Consider the following 17,834-nt stretch of genomic DNA (forward strand, 5'->3'; position numbering starts at 1 on the left):
CCTTTCAATAAATTCTTTGTCTCTTGTGTGCAATGTAGATTCTTTATGACTAATTTACGGTATCTCCATTACTGTGGGACGGACTCAATATCACCCTTTGCGTTGGATTCTAAGATAAGATCATTTAAGCAAATTTCAGGGAAAAAAACCATGTTCTATGCATTCCTTTCTAATACAAAAATTCATTAGAGGAAATTGCAGGTTTCTAGTTAAACAATGTGGGAACGGGGCTTAAGGGCCTAAGAAACAAGCAGCACGGCTTCCTGAAATATCCTTAAATTAACATTTTAGCTCAGTTTGGGGCCAAATCTCCTGAGCTTTCAAGAAATGCAAACCAAAAATATATATTTCTATAGGTTTCCTATTTTTAATAATAATGTTATTAAATTTTTAAACAAGAAAGGTAAACACCAACAAGAACTGATAATTAAGTTGAGAGAAAGAATAAAGAAGGAAAGAGTTTTCTTTGAGTTTCCTAACATATACTTAGCTTAAGAATACAAAACATTATGTCTGAACATTGTTCATTTAAGGTTAAGCCAGTGCTTCAAGTTAAATTTTGGGCAATTTTATATATGGTCACTGTAGCAACACTATTACAGGAAGTCTTCTACTTACGACCACAATTGAGCCTGAAATTTCTGCTCCTAAGTGAGACATTTGTTAAACTAATGTTGCCCCAGTTTATGACTTTTCTTGCCACAGTTGTTAAGTGAATCACTGCAGTTTGTTAAGTTAGTAACATAGTTGTTGAGTGAATCTGGCTTCCCCACTGACTTTGCTGGTCAGAAGGTCACCAAAGGTAATCATGTGAACCAGACTCAGGGTTCTGCAACCTGCAGCTCTGGAGCCACATGCGGCTCTTTCAGTCCCCTGCTGCAGCTCCATTGGCTGATCCCACCACTGGCTGTGCCCACCCCTCCCCATCACTCCTCACCTGGGCTGAGAAGGTAAGGGTGATGGCAGGGGATGGAGACTTGCTTCATATTCCAGAGCAGGAGATGACTGGGTGGAAGTGAGTGATGTTGAACTGGCCACGCCCACCCAGTCACACCGGTTGTTAAATTATTGGCTCCCGGTGTTTTCTTTTCTGTGGGAAACAGGCCCAAATAGCTCTTTGAGTGTTTAAGGTTGCAGACCCCAGACCCAGACACTGCAACCATCATAAATATGCCAAGCGCCTCATAAATATGTCAAGCACCTCAAGCGTCATCACATGACCGTAGGAATGCTGCAAGGGTCATAAGTGTGAAGAACAGTCACAAGAAGTCCTTTTTCTTCACTGCTGTTGTAACTTTGAGTGGTCACTAAATGAGCTGTTGTAAGTCGGGGACGATTTGTGTGTACAAAGATAGAGAAATATTCAAATACCCACAATGGATGAATGGATTTCTGAAGGCAGCAAAATTAACAGATATGGCAAAAGTGACCTGTCTGCTCAGGGAGTTTTATACAATAGTGAATTTTATAATAAAAGAAGTAATTTATAAAACAGTAAGTACTTTTATACAAGACTAGAAACTTTTATAGATGTTATACTGAAGATGGAAAACAAACGAAATGTTGATTTCTGGATTTGATGATTGAAAAAAAGACTGAATAAGGACCTAAAGAGATTATTGTAATGTAAAAGAGGGAAGAGAGATTATGAGTTTGTAACTGCTATACAGAAGGTCAGAGATGTTAGGAAAATACATCTTCAATTAACTTTTCTTTAACTGTATTGTCTTCATTTCTTCTTTTTTTCTCTTTACAAATTTCTATATTTGTCTTTCATCAATATAAAAATGTTCAATAATTTTTTTTTGGGAAGACTATATGGCCTTATTAACTGCCTCAGGCTTGAAGCCAACCTGAATATTGAAACTCGGTATGATGATCTTCAATATGGTTACCAGAAAACTAACCAGAAAAAAAACACTAAACTCCAAGTATTTTTGTGTGTGCACACTTACAGCAACAATAATATCCTCGGTGGATGAAGCATTCAATAAAACATGCATATATAATGAAAATCGTAGCTAAGAGCATCTACTACTATTGTAAATCTAAGCAGATTTTCAGAAGGAGAGGGAAAAGCAATGGCCAAAAGATTTTTCAGTTAATTTTGTAAGAGCTTTGGTGATTAATACTTTCCCCTAATCCATTAGCTTCTATATCTGTACTAGGCAGTACTGGAAAGCTCTGTGGCCTTCAGCACCAACAACTGCACCTTGCTCTATCTCTTAACTTACAAAGTTCTTCCCAGGGGTGAGATTCTACTGGTTCTGTACCATTTTATAGAACCCCCTGTTAACTCTCTAAGCAGTTCGGAGAACCTGTAGTTAGAAGCAGTCTCCTTTTGTTTTTTCCCCATGCTTATTACATTCTTGCCAGAATGCCTAGACTACCTGTCTCCGGAGCTTTGGGGGCTTGGCTTTCTTAAAGGGAAAGGGTTGTTTTAAGATTTTTACACTGCTGTTAGAAGGAAATACTTCCCTGGACAATCAGCACTTTGAAGAAATAATTGAATAATGAAGCAAAGCTTTAGTGACAGGGAACCAAAATGAGTGACATTCAACAGGCTTCTTGGCTAGCTAGAAAGATTGACATTCAAACGTGAGTTTACATACCCTTTCTGAGTTTTGGTCTAAACTGGTTTTTGGTGAAGGTTTAATCCTGTGTTTATTGATGGGATAGTTTTCCTTATTCAGCTTCAACAAGAAACAGCTACTGTTGTGATTTAATTATTTGTATTGTGTTTGAATTTTTTCCTGCCTCATGGTTTCTTTTTCTATCTGGGGAGGGGGTGTCCCTTCACTGCTTCAGTGGTATCTGGCACTGTCCTTTTGGGGTATACTTCCAAGAGGCAGGATGCAAGCTTGGCACTGATTTTTTTTACTGCCTTTCTGGGGGGCATATGATCTTTCCTTAAATATGGATGATTTCCTTAGGATATCTTGTGTGGTGAGTGAGACCAGCTGGTATCTTTAAGTGGTGCAAATGGATCTAAGGATTGCTTTTCTTGGGTGTGCTTTTTCTGGAGAGCTTAAATGGCCTCTCTGCTAAAGGGTTTCACTTTATGAGCAAGAGATGGCTGCTTGATAGTTATCACTGCATTTTAACTATTTTCATTCCTCAAGGTGCTCTGGCACCCTGTCTGATTTGTAACTCTGGCTTGCAGGTATTTTTAATCTAATGATTGGTATTTAGGACAGCTTTTTGCAAGCAAAGAAGCTTTTTGTATTTTTGTACACGTAATCCTTGACTTATAACAGTTCATTTAATGACCATTCAAAGTTACAATGGCAATGAAAAAAGTGACTTATGACCATTTTTCACACTTATGACCATTGCAGCATCCCCACTGTCATGAGAGGCCAGATGAGGAGAAGTGCCCCTTGACATGAGTGATATCGAGTTGGCCACACCCACCCAGTCACATGACCACCAAGCCACACCCACCAACTAAGCCACGCCCACAGCACCGGTTGATAAAAAAACTGAATCCCATCCCTGGTCCTTCCCAAAAGGCAGCATCACCTGTTGTCTTTAAGCACTTTTTTTGATTTGAACATCCCAAGAGACCCTAAATACAATCACAAAAGTGGGGCTGATTTACAGGATCAATTCACATAGGGTGACTTGATCAGAGTCCATATGAACTGGACAGGGCAGATTCAGATAGATAGATAGATAGATAGATAGATAGATAGATAGATAGATAGACAGACAGACAGACAGACAGACAGACAGACAGACAATTAATAATGAGTTGATAAAACACACATGAGTAAAAGAAGTAGCTAGCAAACTATGGTATGCCACCATGCTTAATTCAATCCAACCCAATCCAGTGGAGTAAAACAATACTCTGACTAGACCAGCTGTACTGGCTGAGGAAGTCTGGGAGTTGAAGTCCACAAGTCTTAAAGTTGCCAAGTTTGGAGACCTCTGGAGTAGCCTATATTTATGCAGCTTGACCTCAAAAGCTATAAGTGATCATCGAAATTCATTCCACAATGTTCATTTGGAATTCAACATAAGTGGCAAAGAAAAAGTCCTTAAAATACTAATGATGTAGATTAGCATTCCATTTAGTTCCTGCAATCTTTAATTATGACGTATTAGAAATTACAATAGTTAAAAAAGAAAGATGAGCCCCTAATGTTGTCCAAAGTGAAATAAATAGTAAATGTACTGCAAGTAAAATTGAGTTTCAGCCCACCAACAGGAAAGTCCTAACATTTTATGCTACATTCTTAGGAAAAGGTGATCTTCGTGCATAGTAAGATTATAGTGTATGACAGAAAACCCAGGAAGTACAATTGTGTTTTTTCTCTCCATTGTCAGGGATAAAACAGGTTATATATTAATAAATTGTGTTCAACCCACAAATTATTTCTATTGATTTATATGCTTGATTGTTTGATTTATGTCTCTCACTAGATGGTTTTATTAATACCAATTACCTTAGAGCAGTTCAATTGTTTAGTTTATTCAGTGTTATTGTCTAAAGTTTACTGATATGGTTGAATGATATAGATGGATTCACAATAACAGTAATTTAGAGGAATTCTAAATTAGACTTCTATTTCCACAGCTTATAAATATTAGCATGAACATATTTGTATGTCCATATGGAATTAGTTTTCCACTAATATTTTATACTCTAGTCTAAAACATCAGTATTTTTCCAAACAGCCCTTTAAAGAGCATGTTGATTTAAGAATAGCTTAATTTCCTGCTGTAGTATTATACAGTTATGATTTCCTATCAACCATGAAACTCTCTGAATGTCTTAGGCATGCTAGTCTCTTCCCCTTGTATTAAAAAAATAAAATGCAAGAAAAAATTAATTTATGAGGATGTGCTGAACAAGAGCAACTGCAAACTACTTTGTATACCATTCTTAATAGAGGAAAAGTGGACCTTCATTGAAAAGGAGACAGAAGGAAAAAAAACCTAGTGTCTCAGTTCAAAGATTCCAAGTTAATCTATAAAGGTGCACAGATTTGAACACTGATTGTATGAAGGCGACACTGCTTGAATAAACTGTGTCCTCTAAATAAGAATGTTACATTTGACATGAACCATTCAAAATGAACAAATATTAATAAAAACAGGCTACAGAATTAGCCTTTATATTTCCAATTTGTTATTCCAGAGGATAATCAGCCCCTCCTTTCTGCTATATGCATTCCTAGCATTGTTTTTCTTCCTCTGTTGTCTGGGGAAGCATATATCTTTATTATGGTTATCATGAAAGCAATTCTTCCTGTCATGAAGAACTCTCATTTGCTAATGTTGTTAAATGAATTTGACAGGTCAGAAAGCCAAGACAAATCATTTAAAAGGAGCCAACACTGTTGTGATGTGTCATAGGACATACAAAGCCCCCAAGATGCTTAATAATAGACAGCTCAAGAGGAAAAGTGTAATAAAAGATTCTCCCATAAATCAAACCCTTGCAGTCCTCCTCAAATTCAATTACTTCTCCGGGAAGATTAGAAAAACATTATTTTAAATGAAGAGCAGATAAAAAATTAAAAAGACTGGAAGATGCCAAATAAAAAAGAAGAAAGATTATATACACGAAGCATGCAATAAATACTATGCTCTCTTTGCATAATACAGGTCAGTCTAGCAAGGTACATAGGGGAGGATATTTGTAAAATGCATGTTAGTGTAGGTCTGCAGTTATTATAATGTATTAATTACAATACATATTCAATAGCAAGCAATACAGATGTATGGGGTGGATTTTCAAATGCCATACTGAGCTCCTAAAGCCAAACAAATGCTGGCTAAATTCATGCATGCTTCTGAGCCACAAGGAAATTACTACATGGCTTGATTTATATGTGAACACAAGCAATTTTGGCAAAGATCACTCAGCTGCCAATTCTTTTACTCTTTTTCAATACCTAAGGATAAAATGTTCAAAAGCAAATTAAAAATGGAAGCACAGGTCATGACCATCTTTTAACAGGTGAGTCAAAAGCTAGATAATATTTCTCCAGGATCTCTTAAGTAGGCATAAGGTAGAAGGTGTTAAGTTGGAGCAAATATAATATTTAATTTGTGGAATATACCAACTCAATTATTCTACATTTTAAAATTAAATGTATTTCAATTCGTTCATGAAGAATTCTCAATACTGTGTAACTCCATGATATGTTGCAAAAAGGCAACACTTAGTTTTCTGCTTGTGCAATTTTTTATGAACACAATGATCCGGTCATTTCCTCTCAGTGCTTCTACTCATACAATTGGGTAAAGCATAATGTTTTAATTCCTGGCCTCTTCGGTGAGCCAGTAAAATTAATATAGCTCCATCATCCACAAACTTTTAGGGTATCATCAGCCAGGGCATTGGACTGTTCCAAATTCCTAACAACTCTTGGAGGGTTGTTACTATGGTTGGATGGTTACTCCTACTCATAGAATGAATCTGAAAAGCATGCAGCTGTTGGTCATTAGTAACAAATTGCCACACAAAGTAGCCAATACCTTTCAATCAACCTGAACTGAAAACTGAATTAAAATGAAACAATTTAGAGTACAATTGTTACAGCCACATCCAGAAGATATTTATGACATGCAAGGATTTAATCGCTGCCCTTCCTACCTCCTCTAGCATACCATAAATTACCATAAATGGAACCCTGCATGGAAGAATGAAGCACAGGACATTCGTTTTTAGTAGCCGAGTTAATTAAAATCATGGCAATAGTTTCCAGGAAAGTCTAGCGTTAGTCTTTGTTTTGCCGTACTTTGCTAACTTGGAAAATAGCAATCTTAAAGGCTTGATTATTTCCAAGAAAAAAGCATTATTACTAAAAGCACTCTTGAAAAATCTTAGCGATTCAAAATGGAGAAGGAAAACAAATTTGAAATCCTAACGTTAAACTGTGACAAATATTCACAGAAAAAGAACAATGTTTTACAATATGAGCCTAAGTCAGTTTGATACAAAAGTGAACGCATTATGAACTCCACCCAATGTTGCTCTGCTTGCTCTAAAAATATCCAGCAATGCTGTCATCCTATGCTATTCCGTAATTTTGGCAACGGTAGGAACAGCCAGTTTCCAATTATCTTTCTTGAATCTTATGAACATAATGGCCTTCAGAAAAGCACAGAGAAAATCTCCAATAACTGAAAGCCTATAGTGTATTATGCCCACAAAATAATTTGTCAACTTATCCCTGGCCCTTGATGAGTGGTTTTTCAGGACCATGTACTATATAATCCCATCCCTAAAGTTCTCATTGATTCTCTGGAATGAAAAGGAAAAAAAGGAAATTGGAATTTCTGCAAAGCAGTAAAAGAGACTGCTGATTTTATCTTTTACACATAACTACTGTAAGACCAATGAGAGAAAATTTTAGCAACTCTGTATATTTCAAGGAGAGGGTTGGGAGTCAGTTAATGAATCAAGTCACATAAAATATAATATAAAATATAATAATTGGTTCACCTTCTTCTGTGTTTTTCTCTAGCGCTGACATGTATGCTTTTGAATGAATATTGCTGGCAAATCATGCTACAATTGATGCTACAATATGGGCTAATCAACATTATTGTGGTTTTCCTAAATGGCTTTAAATTACAACCACAATATTTTTGTTTTTCTCTTCGCTTTACTGTAAATATACAGATTTAAGATATAAATTATAAATATATATTATGCGTAATGTTCATGTAGATTGGTTTTAGTTTTGAAGAATAAATAGTGACTCCTATTTGTTTATTCTGCTAAAAATCCTGTTGGGTTCAATGGAACTTATTCCTTTGTGGGAGGGAAGGAGGGAGGAAGGAAGGAAGAAAGGAAGGGAAGAAAGAAGACAGGCAGGCAGGCTAACTCTATGCTAAGAGATGATTACATTTTCATGATGGAACAATCACTTTTTCTTTTCTGGTACCTCATTCTACTTTCATGCTATGAAAAATGAAATGACAAAAGTATTTTTGCCAACAACATTGCTTACTGGAGGAAATGAGAGGTGAAAACTTTTTGCCAGTCAAAATACTGGCAACTCTAAGCAGGAGAGATCAATATAATGCTTAGTCTTCTTGAAAATCTACCTGAGCATTCTTTGATAGGAATTTGATAATCATGGCTGCATTCCCTCTTAGCATTTTTAGCCAAGGATTACAGTATTAAACTGCATGCCACAGGGAATTTGTAGTCCTCTTAAAAATCATACTATATATGATCGAATACTATGCTACTTACAATATTTCAGACATTTTTTTTTGTCAAACCCAAACTGGCCCCAAACCAGTTTATGTGAAAATGTCAGCAAGTTATTATGGAATACAAATAATATCTTCAGAGTACACCTAAATTTGATAAATGATATTGGCAAGGGTAACCCCCAAAATTTTATTACAGACTGTACAACTGCTTTTTCTTTGTTCAAAATCATAGAAATCAATTTCTTCCCCCAATATTCTACTCTGAAGGCTTAATTTCTTTTTTCAAAGCATTAGCTATTACTGCAAAGTAAAAGAGTCACATAATCTTGTCACAGGATGCTAGGTTCTTATCTGAGTGGAAAAGTAACTTTGGGAAGCAGTTTGACAAGAAAAACAATGTGCAATATTGATTCTCACTTGGTAATTGTAATTGTTTACAGTATCTTTACTTCTGACAGGAGAAAATAAATGAATGATAACATACGTGGCCCCAGATTCATCCAAAGTAGCTAGGATGAGATTGCCTGCCTATAAGATCGGAAAATGTGAATTTATTTCAGAAACTACTTTGGTGATAAGATCTATATCCATAACTTTTTGGGCTTCTTCCTTAATTCACTTTCCCCTTAAGGCCTTTTCCCACTTGCACCTAACAATAATACAACCATGACTTGGCAACATCTTTTTTCTACTGTCTCCTCGTGATGACGTTGCTTTTCTCTCATTGGCAACCTAGGACTGAGGCAGATTTAAGACCTTCTTAGCTGAAGTGTTACAATGATGTTTTTCCTCTTTAGCCAAGAGCATCCAGCAACAGCTGTTGTGCTTTGCCACCATTTATATCGGGGTGAAGTAAGATGACCAGTAGCAGGTGCAGTTAAGAGAAACTCTCATTGGCTGCTCCAGGTTAATAATGGGCACACTCCTTCCCCTCCCCCGCCAATCTTGTCCGCCATCATTCTGCTTGGTCTTCCTAAAGGTGAATGTGTCGTGCTGCTGGTTTAGCAGAGCCTGCAAAAGCAGAAGATTGTTCAGGCAGCATGACCCCTATCAGTTTAGCACAAGGCCGAGATAGGAAAACAGTGGGATGAATGACCAGCCCTTCCTCCTTGCCTCCCTAACCGAGCATGAAGTCATCACTTATTATCTATATAAAGAATGTAAAGGAGGAGAAGGGGATAGAAATCTTAAACAAAAAAGCAGCAGCTCATTACCCTCTGTAATTATGATGTTTGTTTGTTTTTTAAAAAAAACACACAAACCTACTCAGCTTAAGTTACAACAGAGTGAGGTGTTAAGAGGTGGACCTGCCCATTTCTGGTCTGGCGCTGTGACTATCAGATAGCGTCCTTGATGGTTGGTGATACGCAGAAGAGAAAGGGCAGCAAAGCCAGGTCTCTCCTTGCTCCTCACATGGAAAATCAGGACTCTACTGTCCAACAGTGCATCAAAACAAGACAGGTGAGAGGCAGAATAAAGGTTGGCAATGCGAACAGCAAATGTTGTTCTAATATAGTGGTTTTGTTTGTTTGTTTGTTTGTTTGTCAATTTAAGGATGGGTTGGTAGATAGCAATTTAGCTTAATGATTTACCCCATAATGATGCAAGTTGGAACTAACATCACACTAACAAAATCCCATGCAGTGATTTTTTTTTGGAAATGATAGAACAATCACCAAGTAAGAGGAGCCACACACACACACACATACACACACACACCAGTTTTCTGAAAAGTTTCAACATGCATGCAGGAGTTAATAGTGGGTCGGGTTTGGGAATGGATTACATCTTTCAATATAGTATGCTCATAGAACACAATGGTGAAGACTGAAATTAAATCAGCCTTGAGTCATTTCTATGGGAAACTATTATCATTGCTAAGCTTTAATCTAATCCTTAGCTAGGTCTGAATGTTTGCTGTAAAAGCTGTACTTGTCCACTTTAAAGGCTATAGTTACATATTGTCAAGTACAGTACCGAATGCAACAGACTAAACATTGCTAACCTGCTTTGCCCATTTTCCCCTCTTTGCATAAATCCTTCAGCCTGGAACCCAACTCTGTGATGAAGCTTGCTTAGCACCAGTGAAGTTTCCCACATTCAGTGTAACAACATTCTGGGCTGAGATGAGGGAATCAAAATTAAAATCCAATCCATCTGCATCCATGAGTTCACTGCGGATAATGGACTCCATGTCGCATTCCAAGCTCCCGTTGAAAATATCCAGATCCAAATCACTGGGGAATTTATCGTGCCCCATGACCGGAAGGCTCACACTGTTGGCATAGCCTGAGAGGGAGTCAGAAAGTGATTGCATAGACTGGTTGGCAGGTGGCTGTTGCTGGTGTTTTGCTGATCCAAGGTTGGTGTCACTTAAGCCCATAGTACCGGCAGAATTTGACAAGGCACGGCTGCCACTGAGAGAGGAATTCTGGGATTGATGCTGGTGGTGGAGCAGGTTCTGATTGGTCAAAGAGCTCTGACTAGGTTGAGCAGCAAACGACATCATTGGATCATTTCGAAGCATAATATTCCTGCGGGCGTTTTGGGCAGACACAGCGGTGCTAGCTTGTGACATGAGTGGATCAGACTGAGTCATCATGACATCACTGTGGCTATGTGAATCCGATGCCAGCAGATCCTGCAGAGTTTGGTTATTGTAGTGTGAAATGGAAGAAAACGTAGCTTGCTTGTTCTCTTGGATGGTTTGCATGGGAGACTGACGGAGAGAATTCAGAGATGATGGACCAAACACAGCATTGTTGAAACTACTGGATGGAGAACCAAGCCCTGAACCTTTGGAGCCGTATGGAAAGCTTGAGCTTCTCTGCATAAGACCTCCTGTGGGTGACTGCTGGGAAGAGGGAAGGGTTATATTGTCCAGGAGGTCATCCATAAGATTATCTGTCAAGCCATCGTTCAGGTTCATCGTGCCTGCCATGTCAGTCAACCTAGGCAGCTCAACGTTAGAGGGCTTGCTCACTGATGGGGACATGCTGGGTGAGCTACTGTACAACATGGGAGAAAGGGGAGCATCATCATCCTGCACCTCATCTAGCTCAGTGCTTGCCAATATTGGTGACAGGCGGCCACTTATTGTACTGGCATTCGAGTTGGTACGAGACCGGAAATCTGTCCATGCATCCAGTTCATCACTGCTACGGGAGGTTGGGCTACCAGGCCACTTGGATAGCTGGGTGGGGCTGTCGTCACTTGTCTCCTGGGCAACTTGAAGGGCTGCTTTTTTCTTAGCTGCTCGTCCTCGGCTCTTTGTGTATTTGTTGCTGTTGTCCATCGATACAGCCCGTCTGCGTGGCGCTTTCCCTCCTTTTCCTCCATCGGGGTTGATCATCCACCACGAGCTTTTCCCAGTTCCTTCATTCTGTACCCTGATGAATCGACTGTGAAGTGACAAGTTGTGTCTGATTGAGTTCTGCAAAGACAACACACAAAACCCCCCAAAATTTAGAATATGTCAAGGAAATGCCGTTATTCAATATAATACTCAAGACATAAAAAGCATAAAGAAAAAAAAACTTCCATTATTGCTAAAAGTCTGTAGAGATTCTCAGTTATCTCAAAGGTGCTTTTTCAAGAGGCAACTGGACTTTCTTGTTTTGTCTTTGAAGACATTTCGCTTCTCAGCCAATAAGCTTCTTCAGCTCTGACAGGATAGTGGAGGAACTATCCTGTCAGAGCTGAAGAAGCTTCCTGGATAAGAAGCAAAATGTCTTCAAAGACAAAACAAGAAAGTCCAGTTGCCTCCTGAAAAAGCACCTTTGGGACTTCCATTATTGCTATTACTTCTCTAGTTTTTAATAGGTTGTTCAGACACTAGAATAAACATAGAATTTAGAATAGGAATCGTGATAAAAAGCATGGCCTGAATCTAATGAACGTATTGATAAGCCCTTTCATGAGAAAGAACATTTAGTACTGATGCTACTGTTGCAAGCACATGGCTTTGGTGATTTAGTGTAGTTTTCTAAACAGATTCTCTTACTTTATGTTCATTAGCTTAAAGAGAATCTCTAGCTTTTATTTAAAAAGCCTCCCATTAAAATAGTTGCTAAAGTAATCATATGCATAGAAAATCAGGATAATTAATATAGATATCCTATGATCCTAAGTACTTATAGTCAAGAACCAGTTCTGCAACTTGCTTATTTTTAAATCTTAGTGTACAAACTGAAAATGCAAAGTAAACCTGTTTGACATGTTGTAACCTAATGATCTTCTGTAAATAGCAACAACTATGTTTATTAGTATTTTTTTCTCATCTTCCCTTTTCCTTTAGTGGTGTCTGAGCAAACTAACTTGGTTAATATTCTACCTTGAGCCATTGCTGTAAGTTTCCAAAGAGAAAAACAATTATATATAGCACAATCACCAACTGTGTGGTTTTTACTAGTGGATATGAAAGAGTTGAGCAAACCAAATTCTAGTCAATTGCCATAAGAAATGCACGAAGTCAAAACACCACTGAGAGGAGAAAACCCATTGCCCTCAAATCAGCATGCCATTGAGGGTCATACTAGAAGGAACTCATGGTTGCAAGAGACAAGCGCTGCTAGTTTAAAAGCTATTTCCAACCATTCCATTGAGATGTACTTTAGGTTTATAGTTTATAAAAAAAAGTGGCAGAGGGAAGACTCCCAGATAAGGCTTTTATTGTCAAATATCAAACCACCACACTCAGAATTTTTCAGAGAACTGACTGGAAGATTTCTTCCAATAATTAACCTCCTGCATATTCCCACCATTTCTTTTAATTATTTTAATTACCATATCAGAAAAAAAATAAATAAAGGGAAAGGCAGATTAAGTTGGGAAAGGTGGCAAAGGCAGAATGTCTTGTGGTTGTTACTGCGACAACCCTTTGTCTGGACACACCCAAAGGAAGATGAGACTGGTAGGATTACAGTCTGTATACCTCAAATATACTCCAATTGTGCAATGCAAAGCTACTTCTTTACACAGCACAGAGGCCTAGGCCTCTCTTTTCAGATTGCTAAAGCAGCCATGTCATTTGCAAGTCCTGGATGGCTGCTTGCAAAGTTGGTCCTTGTTACTTTAACAATTAAAACAAGCAGCTTTGTATTGTGCGTGTCAAAATCTTAAAGTATTTTGGAGATAAGAATCTTGAGGAAACCACAGTAAGAGCCAGTCTGTTGAAATGTGAGGAGATACTTAAAAACTACTGGCAGATGTGGATCATATCCATGTGGAAAAGTGAAATGCTTTTGAAAACATGTTTTTGAAAACAGGATAGTAAGAATTTGCAAATTGCTGGTTTTTTTTTTTTTAAAAAACCCTATTTTATGATGTACAACGGGGATTGTCATTCAAGCTCGATGATTCACATTGGCATTGCTACATCTGACATAAAGAAGCAGGATGACATTAAGTTAATGAAAAACATCTGGGGTGTGCAAAGACATGCAGTCTACGTGCTTTTTATTCATCGTTTAAGTACAGAAAAAATGTTTTGTCTAAGGCCAGGTCCAGTAAAGGGAAAAATAGTAATAAAATTCCAAGCCAGGATTTTTTCTCTTGATCACAGCAGATATATATTGTTGTCTGCTGCCTAGAATAGCTTTTTCATAAGATGGGCAGCCACATAAATTTGACAAAGAAGTAAATAAAATAAATTATCACTTCAAGCAAATACATACCAAATGCCACTCTCCCTTTGTGGCATTTGCACGCCTTCAATAAAGTAAAAAGCTCTGGAGTGTTTTCTTTTAACTTTGCCAGTTTATGGCTTTGGTTCCAAGCTCTGCAAATACGCTAATGGGTGCATACAGATTTTCAATGAGTGAGGGTTTTTTCTTTTAACCAGAAGGATTATAACACTACTGTGTACCTCCATCTATGTGTAAGCTCTCAAAACCTTTCAGTCATCTAAGAATAAAAACATTAAAAGTAATAATAATTATCTACACAAGAGTTTGATGAAAATCTTATACAATTTACTGAATTTTGGAGCATTAATGCAACTACTATGTGTCAAAGTGTCAAGCTTTTACCCAACAAATATTCAGATTAAGACACAGTTCAAATGCATTTAGCCTGAGTGACAAAAAGCAAGCTATTACAACTGTAAGACTTGAGACTTTACCTAAAGCTAACCCCCCTATCTATCAAATCCTGGGTTTTGGTTATGGGTGACTTTTCTCAGTGGAAGAAGAAACTAACACCTTATTGTAATAGACAAGTCTAACTTTAGTAGCTTTGGTTATGGTTTTGTCCAATTTCTTCCTCACACAAAAGTAGCTAGTGATAAAAACCCCCCACTTCATATTCATTTTCTTACTTCATAGTAATTGTTACTTATGTTGTTTCTTGCTGATGGGCAATACTAGGTGATTGTTGAATGAATTAGTTTCTTAAAACTAATATACACTGCCTTCCCCTGCATTTATAAAGATTGAAACCTGAGTCAATCTGAATGAACACTACTATAGTTCCCTTTCAAGCTAAATATGGCCTCCGCTATCTCATATAAAGTTCCTGCATTTCAACATTCAAGTGCAACATTCCATCATGGGATCAAATCTGTCCCAAAGATCAGAAGTACTGGGGATCCCTCTCCGCCATGCTTCTAGGCACGGTGCATTTAGCATAACTTCTAGGGCCAATGTGCATAGTATGTTATGTCAACAACAGCTACCAAGCAGCCTGAGCAGTTTTGGGAATTTGAGTTCCTCTCTAAGATTGTCATATGCATAGAAAGGAATGTCCCACCAGCACCAATGAAGATTTTCTTTGAAATATAAACTGAAGCTTTGCAGAAGAAATATTAGACAAAATGGTAGCAGAAAGAGAAAGGCAAAGGTTATTATACATGTTAATTATACATGTTATGAGCCCTAGTAGTGCAGTGGTTAGAATGCAGCATTGCAGGCTAATTCTGCCAGCTGCCAGTAGTTCGATTCTAACCAGCTCAAGGTTGACTCAGCCTTCCATCATTCTGAGGTTGGTCAAATGAGGACCGAGATAGTTGGGGGCAATATGCTGACTCTGTAAACTGCTTAGAGAGGGTTGGAAAGCACTGGAAAGCGGTATATAAGCCCAAGTGCTATTGTTAATTACATCCCCACAGAAAACATGTGTCCATTCTCCCAATCATAAGGAACACTCCTTAGTGGGATTACCTATCCTGTTACAAATAATGAAATGTATGCACAGCATGTGCTTTGCCGTGTTCATTCATAAGTTTTATAAGGACAGTAGAAGACCAAGGAATATGTTTTACTCAGGCTGTTTACAGTTTTGCTGACTTGATCAGAACCACTGCTTCTCATATTTCCGAGTTCTATTTGTTCTTTATTTCTTTAGTTTAGGAACATTGGCAGATCCTTTTCTACAAAAATTTCCTCACTCTTCTGAGCTCAGTTTCTGTTTCAGTCCCTTCCACGCTGTGTTTACCTTATGGGACTTGCCCATTAATTCAGACACCAGCTGCATGCACCTCGCCTGGAGTACAGAGGCTTTTTGTCTGGAAGGGACATGTGGTATCAATTTATCACTCTCCACAACACAACAAGGAATCCATTTGCTGGGGGGGGGGGGAGAAGAACTGTGTGACTTCTCTTAAAAACACCCCCACCCAATATTTTTAAAAATAAACCTACAGATTAGCAAGATGAGATACAGCTGTTGGATATGGAATCCTTGTATGATTGACTCTGTAAATTTAATACCCCAGTCCAATTTGCAATGCGAAAGAAAGAGTTCCAGCGTGCTGTATGTTCTTCAACTAGATACAAACAATTAAAGTAAGTCTTGCAATATGTCTTTTCACAATACATGATTTGGAAGTGATTAATAGGAGCAGCTTCTGATTAGTTACTCTGAGTGCTTGTTTTAACCTTCTTGAATGGCTTTCTGAGCAGGATAAGCAGGGGTAAAAGTAACTTAGAAGCACTGAAAAAATGATCTAGTGGAAAAATTCTCTAAATGCATTGGGCACCAGTATTCATCTTTATTATGGAAATTATTTTACTTTCATATTTATATTGTTTTTAAATAACATTTCCAGACATCTCCCTTCCAGGTCACTGATATATATCTGAACTTGTGGTTCTACTACAGTATTAAGTTATTCAACTGAGGAAGGAAAGGAGGGAAGGAAGGAAGGGAGGGAGGGAGGGAGCCTCCCACAGCTGTAAATTTTTAATGCGAGCTGAAGGAGAAGAAAAGGGCAAAACTCTTAAATTTCACATTTTTAAAAAATGGCCTCTTAACCATTCCATTCCTGAACATGGTTGTCCAATGAAACAGAAGCTTGGAGAGGGGAAGTCAAGAACAGGGAAAGGAAAGTCCCCAATATATGTGGCAGACAGGCAGGCCAAAAGCCCAGGTCGCAGTGTTCATTCCATCACAGGGTCTGAAAGGGAGGCAGCATTCCTATCACAGCACCCTCAAGCCAATAGGGGCACAGTGGATGGGAGTGTGACGGGTGTCTACTCGGCCTGGCTTGCATTGGCAGAAGTCAGAACAATACTATTTTCTAATGTGGAGCAACAAAAGGTGGGCACCTTTATGACAGGGGTGGGAGGTGATGATTAAGTTTTCAAGAAATGACCGGCGGACCATCTTTTTGCTGGAGCAAGAAAGAAATTCATTTCAGCTCTGAAGAGAAATAAAACACCTTAAGGTCTAAAATATAAGGGAAAAGGCTCTATTTTCAAAGTTTTATTCTAAAGCTTTGAACACAGAGACAATACAAAATATTTATTACACTTATATCATATCTTGTTTGAAAATCAGTTCATGGTGGAATATACTCCTGTGAAATAAATTGGCTGAGAGACAACAACTGAACAATGGACATCCAGGGATGAGCGATTTGAACTCCAAGCTCCCTAGAATGATCTATGACCATGATGTCCAGAGAAGGACACTAATTTGCCTTCCCTTAGCCTGACTGACCTTAAAGCTAGGGTCCCCAACCCCTGCACCACACAGCCCACTACCAGGCCTTGAGCGGTTCAGAACTGGGCTACAGAAGTGGAGGGCAAGTGTGTGCATGCACATCCCTATTTACGTGAGATGTGGGTGAGTGAGTTCACTTACACAGAACCATCCCCTCTCTTCCCCTGCTGATCTACAAGGCTGAAAAGATTGGAAAACTGTGCCTTAAAGAAGTAAGGTACATCCCCACATAGCAGACCAATGTGTCTGCTTAGAACTACTTTGACACCACTCCCAAAATAAGTTTACTTTACTTTACTTTATTGTCATTGCACCTCGTACAATGGATAAACGTATTTATTGGGGGTTAAAGTCAAAGCAGAAAGTAGGAGTACAGGTGTAATGTGTTGTAGATCGAGGAATGAGAGGCATAGACCAGAGTATTCTAATAACTGGCTTTATTCAAGAATAAGGGGCTGTCGTGTCTGCTAGCTAACAATGCAGACTTGCCCAGCGAACAGCGGCTGGCTCAACTCAACAGCCGGCTTTTATAGCCGACTGTCAAACGGAGCCAACCAATGGGAGCTGCTAACGCTCCTGCTCAAAGAACGGACCAGGTTGGGGACTTCAACTAGTCCCAAGGACATAACATAATGGAAGGCAAGCAACAGGGGGATAAGGAAGTAAGAAATTATTATAAGAAATGCTCGTAAGTATTCTCATGTTAGTAG

The 17,834-nt window shown here is 38.4% G+C and overlaps 1 protein-coding gene across 1 annotated transcript in view; it reads right to left on the reverse strand.

The window, feature by feature from the left end:
* The window catches only part of FOXO3 (forkhead box O3), a 144,216-nt gene that overhangs the window by 22,102 nt on the left and 104,280 nt on the right, over nt 1-17,834 (reverse strand). The window contains exon 2 of the mRNA XM_026726642.2: nt 10,190-11,617. Within this exon, the coding sequence (XP_026582427.1) occupies nt 10,226-11,617 (1,392 nt within the window). The 3' untranslated portion in view covers nt 10,190-10,225. The remainder of the gene's footprint in view (nt 1-10,189; nt 11,618-17,834) is intronic.

The sequence above is a fragment of the Pseudonaja textilis genome, chromosome 1, assembly GCF_049901715.1.
Source record: "Pseudonaja textilis isolate UNSWEBS1 chromosome 1, rPseTex1.2, whole genome shotgun sequence".
Classification (NCBI taxonomy): domain Eukaryota; kingdom Metazoa; phylum Chordata; class Lepidosauria; order Squamata; family Elapidae; genus Pseudonaja; species Pseudonaja textilis.